General features: G+C 45.7%; 2 protein-coding genes across 3 annotated transcripts in view; both read left to right on the forward strand.

Annotated features, from left to right (window-relative positions):
* TWSG1 (twisted gastrulation BMP signaling modulator 1) overlaps positions 1 to 4,668 on the forward strand; it is a 16,411-nt gene extending 11,743 nt beyond the window's left edge. Inside the window, exon 5 of the mRNA XM_068671624.1 lies at positions 2,306 to 4,668. Within this exon, the coding sequence (XP_068527725.1) occupies positions 2,306 to 2,487 (182 nt within the window). The 3' untranslated portion in view covers positions 2,488 to 4,668. The remainder of the gene's footprint in view (positions 1 to 2,305) is intronic.
* Positions 4,669 to 7,072: 2,404 nt separating this feature from the next.
* RALBP1 (ralA binding protein 1) overlaps positions 7,073 to 12,045 on the forward strand; it is a 28,383-nt gene continuing 23,410 nt past the window's right edge. The window contains exon 1 of one of the 2 annotated variants that reach the window (XM_068671638.1): positions 7,073 to 7,231. The gene's annotated coding sequence lies outside the window, so the exon portion shown is untranslated. Of the gene's footprint in view, positions 7,266 to 12,045 lie in introns of both variants that reach the window. The other variant, XM_068671640.1, reaches the window with a different exon arrangement.

Raw genomic sequence — 12,045 nt, forward strand, 5'->3', positions numbered from 1 at the left:
ACGGCGCGTGGTGGCAGCTCTGGGCTCAGGCTTCCCGCGAGTGCCAGCCAGGTAGAGGAGGTCTGGCAGGGCCATAAAGGGCATCGGCCTCTGAAGCTGTGCCAAGAAGATACTGAAAAAATGCTGCTTTTGTTGTTTTTTGACTTCTAACAGGTGATATGGCAAAAAAGAGCTAGGGAGCTGGCAGCCTCCTGCTGCTCCTCTTCCCCTTCCCCGTCCATCCCTTTTATCTACGCCCAGGGAGGCAGCAGTGCCTGCCTAATTAGGTTTGTTCAACAATTTAAATACTCCCCCAGATCCCCACTGAGCCAGCACTTTTGGTTGGTCGAAGTTATTTTTTTACGACCCTGTTTCTGCAGCCTGTGAAGGGGGATTTCATGCTTGGTGTGAGGAGCTCTTTCCGAAATTCGGCGTCTGGGCGGAAACACCGGCTCTGCTGAGGAGGAGCAGGGCTGTGTAGCTGCGTGTAGCTCCGTGTGCTCTGCTCTTTGGGTTACAGCCTGCTTTTTCCACAGGCTGTGCCTGTGCCCTGAGCCACCGACGCAGAGCACGCGTGGGCTGCGTCGCACGGAGCAGGAGACGGCAACTTCAGCCAGGGGTAGTTCGGTGTCGTTGATTTTTGCAGCCTCAAAATTACGTATTCCAGCTTTTTTTCCGAGGTTGTTTCGCTGCTGTTCAGCCACGAGAGGCTGTGCCTTCTGCAGCTAGTCCGGAGATTAGGGGCAGTCAGGTGGAGGTGGTGCCTCCAAAGCTGATTTCGCAGCGAGAGATTTGGATAATGCCCTCGGTAATATGCGGTAAGTTTTGGTTAGCCTTGACGTGGGCAGGCGGTCGGGCTCAGAGATCTTTGTAGGTCCTTTCCTACTGAAGTCTTCTAATCCCAGCTAATCCAGGAAGATTTAGGAGCGCCTGTGGCAGAAGCTCTGGGCCTCCATTTGATGCCTAAGCACCTCCCGTGAGCAGTGAGGGGCACAGAAACGGGCTGCCCCAGTGGTCTGGGACTGTTTGGTGTACGAGGGTGCCTGCTGGGCTTTATGTTCAAGGGCTGTAGAAAGAGAAGTGCCAAGAACGGGACAGGACTTAGGCAGCCACTGCGTTTTTTGTTGACATTCCCAGCAGTACTTCAAGTTCTCCGAGATTTCTTGAATAACTGCAGCTTTACTCACAGCACAGCTTTCCTGGGAGCCGAGAACTGCTTCGGCTGTGGCTCCGCGCTTCCTCCTCAGGGCTCCTCATGCCTCTCGCTTTGTGCGTGGTGCCTGCAAGAAGGTTGTCAGCTCAGAGCCTGAACAAAGCAGCCAACACTCCCTTGCTTTCAGTGGGCTGGCAGCATGAAAGCTGTGGTTAACAGCTGCATCGCGCCTGGCATCCTTTGGTTGCTTCCCCTTCTCCATAATCACTATAAAAAAAGAAAAACAACAATGAAACCAACACGGTCTGATTTATTATGTCTGTTTGGATCACGTTTTCCTAATCCACCTGGGGTGTAGGTCAGTATGTTTCTTCTGGATCCACACACTTCAAGCAGAAAGAGGCTAGAAAGCCTCCTGCTGCTCCCAGCTCACAAGTCCTGGGGGTAAATGTCCTGCAGTCAAGATCCTTTGGAGGATGAAGAGTTATCTGTGGGGTAATCACAGGCGCAGCAGAGAGAAAAGTTGGAGGGAGCCGTCAGCTCGGGGACTTGGAAGCCGGCCGTGGAGGGCTGCTTTTTGTTTTGGAGCTGTGGTAAAAGCCTCAGCTCCGGTTTTGGGTTACACCGCCAAACTTCAGGGCATTTCAAGCAACTGAACAACAAAGAGAGCGCTTAGACAACAAGGCAGAGAGGATTTCCTAATCGTCGTAGTAAAACTGGTGCTGCTGAAGATAATAATTAAAAAAGCGTGCTGTTTCAAGCCGAGGAAAATGGGGCTCCGTGGCTCTAGATACACTGATTTAATGTGCTGTGAGAGTAGTGTTGAACCAGGGGACTAGGAGAAAATGTTTATACTTAAATGAGTGGGGTTTGATGTTTTTAAAACAGCTTCTCTGAAATGTAAGTATTTTGTGATAACATATTTCGGCATAGCTCATCCTAGCAGACAACAGGCTGAGCTGTAGACACTGAGAACTTAAAATTGACAGATCTCACTCCCCTAGGGTCTCTGCCTCCTCTCTCTGCTTTCCCTATCGCCTTTTTTTCCCTTTATGCTTCATAGTCATGATGATTGCACTCCTACCTCGAAAGCTATATGTGTAATTAATTTTTAACTGACCTTTTAAAGTACTTTAAGACCTTTAAAACCATTTTTTCCCCCTCTTGGTTTAGAACACATGTGTACTGTGGTGTATTTTGATGACTGCATGTCAATACATCAGTGCAAGATCTCTTGCGAGTCCATGGGAGCGTCCAAGTACCGATGGTTTCACAACGCCTGCTGTGAGTGTATCGGCCCGGAATGCATCGACTACGGCAGCAAAACTGTAAAATGCATGAACTGTATGTTTTGAAGCAGGAAAAGTGAAATACAGTACTATGGAGGCCAAAGTAATCCCTCGCAGTTCCGAGCTGGGGATTGGAAAACACTGCCTTGTGGTGGAGTGCCTACTGGTTGCAACTAAATGTAGCTGGTTGAAAAAAGATGTATAAAATTTGAAACTTTTTTCCTTTTTTTGTTTTTTAATTCAAGCAAGGCTAACTTGTAGATGTTTTGACATTACGTTTTAAGTTTATTTTTCTTTGTTTCTGTTCGAATGGTACAGCTGTGCTCATCCTTGCTGTTCTGATTTGCTTTCCTCTGATTCGAAACTATCGACTGTATTGGTTTTCAGGAGGTAATACTAGAGCTAGTAGTTAGAGTAGGGAAACCTTAAGCACATGGTAATGAGATTCCCATCGTCTAAGTTCAACAAGTAATTAAATGGATACTGAGTTGAAGAGGGAGAGTTCTTTAGGTTTTTATTTTCAAACCTTATTACCTTTCAGTTTCTGAGCATAGCCTTCTATTGTGAAAACGGTATTTGAAGAATAAGTAATGCTTTCCCTTCAAATTCAAAATGTGGGCTGTCGTGGATAAAATCCTAGCTTCTTAGAAGGGCTGCCCAACACAACACTGTATGGGACACTTCTACAAGTTTCGTTTGCCCTGCACTTTTCAGTATGTTGGGAACTGAAAAAAAAACTTTTCAGTCTTTTCTTGAATACGTTAGGTGCAGTTGCATCTCCCTCTTTTTGCACTGTTCTCTAGGGTCGCTTAATTTCTGAACATTCGGTGCAGCAAAGGGAACATGAAAGTTTATTATGAATTTAATGACTAAGTGAATAAAGAAGAATGAAAAAGCGTGAACTAGCAGGTGCTATGGTTGAGCAGTTGGCAGCAGACGCCTTCACATTTAAGTTTGCTCTGAATATTTATTCCAAAACTTAATTCTTTTTTTTCCCCATGAGATGTTGTCATTGAAGATGTGTCCTCAAAGGCGAAGTGAGGGTGTTCTGGGTACAGAACCTTGTCCATGTCTGTAAAAAAGAATTGTAACGTGTTACATGGCGATTGTTAGGACCCAATAAAGTCTCCACTGATCATGGTACTGAGTACAGGAATAAAGTGCGTGAGTAGTTTAGGATCAGCTTCTGGTATTTATAATGGTGTACTTTTTAACTCCTCATTTTTTTTAATGCATATATGCGTATATCTATATGCACACGAACAATTTGACTAGTCCTGTTTCTCTCACTAACCTCAGTCCAGAGGGATTCCACTGTTTTCTAGTCACTCCTGTGTATCTGTACCGTGTACAAATGAAAGCAGTCATTTTACATTTATTTTACTGAAAGGTTGCCTGGGTGGTTTTTTCATACAGCTCTTTCAACAAGCCAATATATAAATAACTCTTGTGAAATAACGTTACTTTCTCCAGTCTCTTTTCCAGCTGTAAAGAAGTACTTGAAAGATGACAGTTTGTTTTGAACTAGTAGATAACGGAGTACCGGCATACTTTAAACTTGCAATTAAGTGATAAAAAGTCGTAGATGTGAATAGAAGAACCTAGCTTGTAATGAAGGAGTTGATCTTTGCATATCTGACGATTCATGTTATCTTTTCTTTTTCCTGATTTCCTTAAAATGAATGAGAGAAAGAATATGTTAGGAGCAGCTGTGCCCGCTTCTGGCTGGAGGACGATGCGTTGTTCTTCACCAATTCAGAAGGCACGTAGTGAGCATTCCTGCAGGTCGCTAGCATGTTTAAGACTTCAAAATGTTAAATTATTTGAAACGCTACCGTAGTTCAGAATCTTCTATGAGAGGAAAAACAAAACAAAATAAAACAGAGCTGATGTTTCTGGGTAGGCACGTGCTGTCGTGGATCTATGACAGCGACTCCGCTCACATCACCAGGATTTCACTGAGGTCAAGTCAAAGGAACAGCGAGGGTGGAGGAGACTTGCCTAACACGTGTCTGGGAAACCCTGGGGGAACAGCATAAAATTGTAAATAGATCGGTCTGTGTAATGGCCTGAGAGTAGGTAGTGAGGATGCACACTTTCTGGGGCTTGCCTTATTTTTGTAATTCTTAATGCTGTCTAGAGTTTGCTGTAAGCGTTGCGTGTATGCTAATGTCATACAGCAATAGCAAATGTATTTTATTACGATGAGTGTTTTAAGAGGTATTTTAATAAAAAGACATTACTGTTTCTTGTGTTTTCATTCTCGTGATTTTGTCAAGGTGAATGTTACCAGGAAGCATAGTATAAAAGTTAAAAATCTGAATGAGTGCAAAGACTTTAAAATAGCGTACCTCCATAACTCTCAAGGGAGTTGTACAGGCACCCACCCTCTTTGAGGGTTTTGAGAGAACATTTTTCATCTCTCCCTCTCCCCATTGAAACTAAGTCGTGGTGCAGTCAGGACTGGGAGAAACGGAGGCTGTGGGGAGCGCAGGCCCTCTTTTCAAGTTCTGCCAGTTTTTCTTCACCTCTGAAGGACCGGGTGTTTCATGACGATACCAAGTTCAGCTCTCAGTTCAATTATGTGGCTAATCAAGGAAAGAAGATGGATGGATGGTTTCTGCACTAAAATGAGTGCGCTTGCTTTGGCCTTTGGTCATGACATGGAATTGATTTCTGGAAGTTATCTGGTACTTTCCATTGTGTGCACAGCTCTTTTAGTTGTGTAAGCAAAAAATGACTTCACAGCGCTTTATTTCCTGAGGAGTTCGTACATGGTACCAGCAGATCCAACCACATAGACCGAGTGCCAGTGAACCACTGAACATGCTTTAACTATTGAGCTGATCATATCTGGGAGGAGCCATCTTGTTCAAAGGAGCATTATTTTCTGACTAATTTTGGACAAACTTAGAACCTGAGATACTAAAATGGCTTCTGAGGGGCTACTTTAGACTGACGATCAGAAGAAGTTATTAGCTTTCACTAATAAACAGACAACCTCAACCACTGAGCTGGCTTTCTTGAAGAGGTATTTCAACTGAGAGAAAATGGCAGGGAATTACTCATTTACACAGCTGTGCTTTTTTTCTCCCTTTTCTTTTTCCTGACAAAAATGCTTTCTGTATCTTCATTATTATTTCATTACACATAAGAGGCTCAGATGCAACAGCAAGACAAATTTCAAAGCAGAGAGCTTGCCATCTCTGCTTGACTTTGTCCTTAAAACAGTACGAGTTTAGGAGGAGTAAATGCAGGGTGTGTAGGGTAAGAACGTGCCTCTGTCTGTTTAAGCAGGCTTCAGACCACAACGAGTTTTGTAAAGTCAGGAGTCAGCCAAATGTATTTCACATGGCAGGAAATTGGTCTTCTAAGCTCTGCTCACAATCTCTTGTTTGTCTTCATCAAAAAATGGGAGAGGGCTCATTCCGTGTTCATTAGCTGATGGGCCCATTGTGTGCAAACTTGTGTTGGCAACAGCCGCTGGTAATGCTTATTCTTCAGAGCTGAGAGCCTCTGGCGACTGTCGCTTCGAGTGGAGCTCCTCACAGGCGATCATCCCGGATGCCTTCGGATGTCACCCAAGTAACCTCCCTCTCTTCTGCTGCCAGGAGCAGTCCAGCCTTTCCCCGACGGAAATCCCCCAGAGCATTAGCTGCGACGTGAAGTTAAATAAACCAGAAGGTAACTTGGTGTTAAACCATTTCTCGGGGAAGGGAGGAGGTGCACTGGAAGCCGCGTGGTTATGTAATAATAATATGTAACATTGTGGGGACAACATCCCTGTGCTCTCCAACACTAATCGGAGCATTTACAGCCCTCCCCTTTGTGCTGCCTACTGAATAGCACCAATTCCTGAGGGGGACCTTTTCCACTATCCCAGGAGGCCGCACAAAGAGCCCCTTTGACAGGGACTGAGTGGCACTGAGCCTCGAGCGGCTGACGGGAGCAGGTGGCACGCTGCCACCATGTTCATGCTCCGGGGGCTCCGGCAGCGGGAACGAGCCGGGGCACTTCATACTGAGGCAGATCCCCTTGTGGGCCAGCAATCCTGAAAAGGGTTCAAGATCCGCAGGTGCCTAACGTGACAGAAACTCGCGTTAGAAGAGGGTAAAATTGCTCCAAATGTCTCCATAAACAGGATGCGCGCCCAGCTGGCGACGGGTCTTGGCACGGGGCGCCTCTCCGTCACCTCACGTCCTGCCAAACGGCAATTTATGACCCAATTTATAATGTTATACCCAGGTTGTAACATTATAAGCTGTATTTTAGGAGGTGGAGCCCTGGGAGGCGGCTCCTCCTGCCACACAGGAGGAGGACAGAGGCAGCGCCCCCGGGGCTGTGGCGGGTTGTGCCCCGTGTGCTGGGTGCTTGTGCCGTTACAGACGTTAAGGGGCGTTAAACCACAGCGGGTTCAGTCGTGTGCTGCTGTAACCGTCACTAACGGACACGTTTATTTGTAAAAACTCCCCCTCCACACAGGAGCGGTGGGCATGAGGCGACCGCAAAGCCCGCTGGGAGTTGTAGTCCGGCGGCCGGAAGCCGCGCTCCGCCTCCCCTTCCGGCACCCCTGCCCTTGGAACTACAACACCCATCACGCACCGCGCGCGGGCCCCACCGCCCCTCAGCCCCCTCCCTACGCGGCGCATGCGCAGCTCTCCGCAACCCGTCGCGGGGGGGGCTCCCCGCGCATGCGCGCGGCGGGCGAGCTCGCGCCGCTCCTCAGGCGTCCTTGCGGGCCGGGGCCGGGGCCGGGGCCGGGATGGGCACCGCAGGCGGAGCCGCAGCGCCGGCGAGCGGGACCCCGACGGTCAGTGCCCGCGGGGGGAGCCCCGCTACCGCCGGTAACCCCGCTGAGGAAGCCGCTTCCGGGGCTGGGAGGGGGGTAACGGGCGGCGCGAGCCCCCCCCCGGCCGTTAACGGCTGCTGAGGGGGAGGGGGGGGGGGGCAGCGCCTCATGAGGCGTCCCCGGGAAGGGGGGGCCGGCCTGGGGCTGCGGGGGGGGTGGGGAGGGTGAGGGGGGTGCTGGCTGCTCCCTGCCCTCGTGTGGGGTCGGGGGTGCCCCTGGTGCTGCTCAGTGCCCGGGTTTGGGGTGGGGGAGCCCTGAGGGGGTGTGGGGGGCTGTGGGGCAGCTGGCGGGGTGCTTGTGTGTGGGGAAGCCAGGCTGTAGGGGATCTGTCCCTGAAAATGCTGTGTGTGGCCCTCCCCTGGGTGTCCTGGGGTTGGTGGTTTTCTTGTTAAATAGAGTAATAATAGGCAGAGGTCTTTGGGGAAGTCGCGTAAAAGAGGTGGGTTTGTGTGGATCTTTTCCTTCCAGCACAGCAAGGCAGCTGTGGCAGCACCCCTTGTGCCTGTTTCTCACCTGGAAAGCGAGGTTGGAGCCAACCGGTTGTTAAGCGCTCCTCCAACCCAAGCCTTTCTGTGAGCAGCTCACCGGGACTCTCCACCTGTCATACACCTTTCTAAGGGCGATAGTAAGGCCCTGGGGGATGTGATCCAGGATTGCAATGATTCACATTCATCAGCAAGCTTAAAAAAATTGGGGAGAGGTCCCTTCGAATAGATTTTTTTATGCTGTTACACACAGTTGCTGATGAAACATGGTGTAGGCTTCCTGCAGATCACTTTAGCATAGTCTAGTACAGTCAGTGCAGCACGTGCTCTTGAGGGGCTCTCCTCTACAGAGAAGTGAAATGGGGAAAAAAAAGGTTTCTTCTATAGGGTGCCTTGTTTCCATTTCTGTGTGCTGCATGGCTTCGCTGCGTAGGGGCAGGTGAAGCTCAACTGGTGCACGTGTGCACCTAGCACTTCGGAGTTCTGATCTCACGTGTGTCGTTTAGGCACGTCCCTAAAATGTTTCGGCTATATTTTCTTACAGCAAGGCTTAGAATGTTTTTTCAGCACATGCTGCTATTTCTGACAAGCTATTTGGGAGGAAAAAGGGAAGATGCTGTTGTCTAGCAATAAATACCAACAAATGCAAATTTAGGTTCTTTCTGTAAAGCTTGGTGTCATGTAGCTGGCCTCAAAATGTCAAAATAAAGTGTAGTATGACATTTATCTCCATTTAATTGTATGTTTGGTATAATCTGCTAAGCTTTTCTCTGAACTAGCGCATCTGATTATTTTGAATTCAGTGAATGACTCACAACCCTTAAAAATAGTCCTGGTTTGCCATATGTCGGCTTCAGATTTTCACCTAAAGAATTCGTCAGCTTTCTTCAACTCACCAGTGTCTCGCGGACCGTAATTTGCAAGTTGTTGCTTTAAAAAAAACAAGCCAACAACAACGGAATCAACCGAGCATGTCTGGGCTGGGAGTGACCTGCAAGAGGCTGGTGCTTAGCTGGGTCCCCAGGCGTGTGGCAGTGAGAGGGGCTTTCCTGGGGCAGTGCTCTGGGGAGGGATGTACAACCACCTCGGGACCTGAGGGGAGCCAGAGCCAGCACAGAGGCGTGTGCAGAGCTCAGCTGGAAGGTATCCAGAGAAATGAGAGACTCCTCTCTTTTGTTACAAGGAGGTAGTGCACCAGGAAGCATCGTTGGTTTAGGTTTTGTAAGGTATCGTGACAGTTTTGAACTAGCATGGAAGCATTTGTGAAAAAGACGAAGAAAAAGTAGAGCGGCTTTGGAGGGTGGTGTAATTTATTGGGGAGATACAAACCGAAGTTAACAGCTAAACAAAACATGCCCTACAAAAAGCTTTGGGAGATGTAATAGGAGTTCTAGGTGTCGTTTATTATTCAAATCAAAAAAGCAGCAGCTTTGGTTTTTCTTATCTTATCTATGAATTCAAAGTATGTGTGCAAGACTGAGATCTACCAATTCAAAGCCACAAGATCACAATGTTCAGGAGCAATCAGCTCACAGCCAGTGGTGTTTCCTTTGGTACGCAAGTAAGGTGTATTTAAATAGAGAACGTGGTTGTTTTGTTTTTTTTCTTGCATAGCTTCTCTAATACCAAGCAGAGAAGAATACAGATGATAAGCAGTTATCATCTTTGAGCGAGTTGCAGTTTCTTCCAGAAGCAGCTTGACATAAGATTGTGAATAAAAAATAGCACTAATTGCTTAATGAATTTTAAAATAACAAAGAGATAAATAGTGAATAAAGAAACTGGTTCTCACCAGTTGCTAAAACAATAATAATATCAGTCTGAATAATTAGAATAGTTAGGTGATTGTGGTAGGTAACCTAGTTAGCGTTGGTAGAGAAAATGTTTAGTTTTAAATAATCGAGTGAAGTAGTCTTCTAAGTACGGAATTAATTGTGTCATTATTCTGTTGGTATTATATTATTATAATAATTTAAGGAAGTCACTTCATCCTCATTGGTGCACCCGTAATCGTTAATAGTTTGTCATCTGTGCGTTTCCTTCAAGCGCTAGGAAGGTATGTAGACCTTAAGTGATTGATTCAGCTCTGAAATTTCTTCAAAAGAAGGATTATAGCTCTTGGTATGACCTCGTGGGCAGTCCCCAGCTCACTTCCAAAGCCGGGGAAGCCCTCGCCTCAGTGTGTCAAGATTCACAATTTTAACTTGTGGGGAAAGGTGTTCTTGTACAAGCGTCTGCTGCCCTCTGCTTCAGTGCAACGGAAGGGGCAGCTTTGGAAGTAGTAGCAGCAGCTTTCTCATTTCCACATTGCTGCCTTTTTTCACCTTGCTCGCAAGGAGCTGAGCTTTTTGGACTGGCTGGTTTGGTCTCTGGAGGCGTACAAGGGTAGAAAGGGATGAGCGCTGGCTGCTTGCATAAGGAGGGACGGGGCCAGGCAGCTGCTGCAGAGGAGGAGTGCAGAGCGGGCACAACTTTGGAGCAAACTGAAAATGATTTTAAGCCAAATGAATCTGGTCTCATGTTGCTCTTTTGTACATTTGATAGCAGTCAGTGAAACGCTACTCACTTAATTCATGTAGCTATGAAACAAAAATGCATTTCATCTGTATATTTTTGTCCTGCATTGTCTGAAACATGTCACATTTCTGTGTATATGATCTAGATGAAGTCGATAACAAAATTCAGTTCCTGTTTTACAGCTTTGACTGCTTCCCTTGGCTTTTGTATTAAGAATAACTGAGCTTCTCGCTAGAAAAAAGACATCTGGCAGGAAGGAGCTCTTGGGACTGAACATTGAGCTGTGGTGCAACCATAGCTTGAGCTGGAAAAAGGGTTTTTAAAACCACCGTATATGATAGCAGTGCTGTTAACTTGGCACCTTGGGAAAAAGCTATCACACTGACAGAAATTGCAGCTTGCCTTTCTCTCAAAAATTGTAGTAAGATTTCTGCAAGAGCATCACTTCTCTTTAAAACCATACCGAACTTTTTAAAATGGGAGTTGCACCTCACATTAGAAGCTATAATTTAATATATATTTTTTTTTAATAATAACTTGTGAAATTTAATATTTAACTTACCCTGGTAATTAGGCTTATTGCTCTCTTTGTGCTTCTAGCCTGTCCAGGTGCGTTTTAAACATAAATTCACATCACCAGTTGCGGAGCAACATTTTTTTGGATGTTGCAATGGAAACAAATTTTCACTGGTTTTTATTAGCAAGAAGTGCATTGAATGCAAAATGCAAATTCCAAAGGTAAACATGCCAGCAACGAAACTCCCTTACTTCATGGGATTAGTAGTGTTTTTCTACCCTGTCACTATGGAACTGCATGACTATTTTTTCCTCTTTCCAATACACAGCTTTCACTTACGTTAGTGTATTCAGTAATGGTGCCTGATCTAACATGGTAAACTTGCAGAGATTTTACTGTATTTGTAGTTTTAATATTGAGGACAAACTGCTATATAAAAGCACAACACCAGTCTGTATAAAAGCTAAAATATCTTCTTTTTTAATTGAATGTGGAAAAAGTATTTTCTGATACCTTCCTCTTTAATTTTCACTTGAGGCTTCTTCAGAAATGATGCTGTTTTTCCAGACAGTTTAAAGAGTTTTTCATATTTGACAGGATATTTTAATTGATTGAATGGACTAGACACATAAGACAGCTAATCTTAAAGGAAAAGATTTTTCACAGGTCGTACTTCTGAAGTTTTAATCCTGAAATTTTGGTTTGCACTTCTCCACAGCGTATTTAGGTCATGTGATCAAGTGGTTTTTTATGTCTTGTTCTGAAAATGACTTTAAAAGAACCGAAACTCAGCTTTCCAGGTGAAGGAGGAACTGCTGCAAATATGCAGTTGGGATTTTTGTTGTCTAGATGGCTCCGTGCATTAATGTGACTGTCACATGTAGGCGTAGATTGAAATCAAGTTCTACAACAAAGATAATTAAAAAGAACAAATTTTCTGGCAACAACTGTTGCAAACTTATCTTTGAATGTGCCAAAATCCTCTATCAAAAAAAAAAAAGTTGCATCTGTTGTTCCCTTCAGTAGTCTTTTTGTGCTGACAGTTTTATGGCGACCTGGCTTACCTTTCTCTGTCATGGTTCAGCTTTATCTTGGTCACCGGCTCTTTCTAAGTTCTTCTTTCACGAGTAAGTTTTTAATACGCTATTTCAGCCAGACTTTGAAAGCATCCAACACATCCACAACTGTACGTCGATGACGCTTAGAGTTAGTGTTGGCATTGAAGCAGTCAGTTTCAGATCTGTGTTTTTCACAGG

Source organism: Anas acuta, chromosome 2, assembly GCF_963932015.1.
Source record: "Anas acuta chromosome 2, bAnaAcu1.1, whole genome shotgun sequence".
NCBI classification, from domain to species: domain Eukaryota; kingdom Metazoa; phylum Chordata; class Aves; order Anseriformes; family Anatidae; genus Anas; species Anas acuta.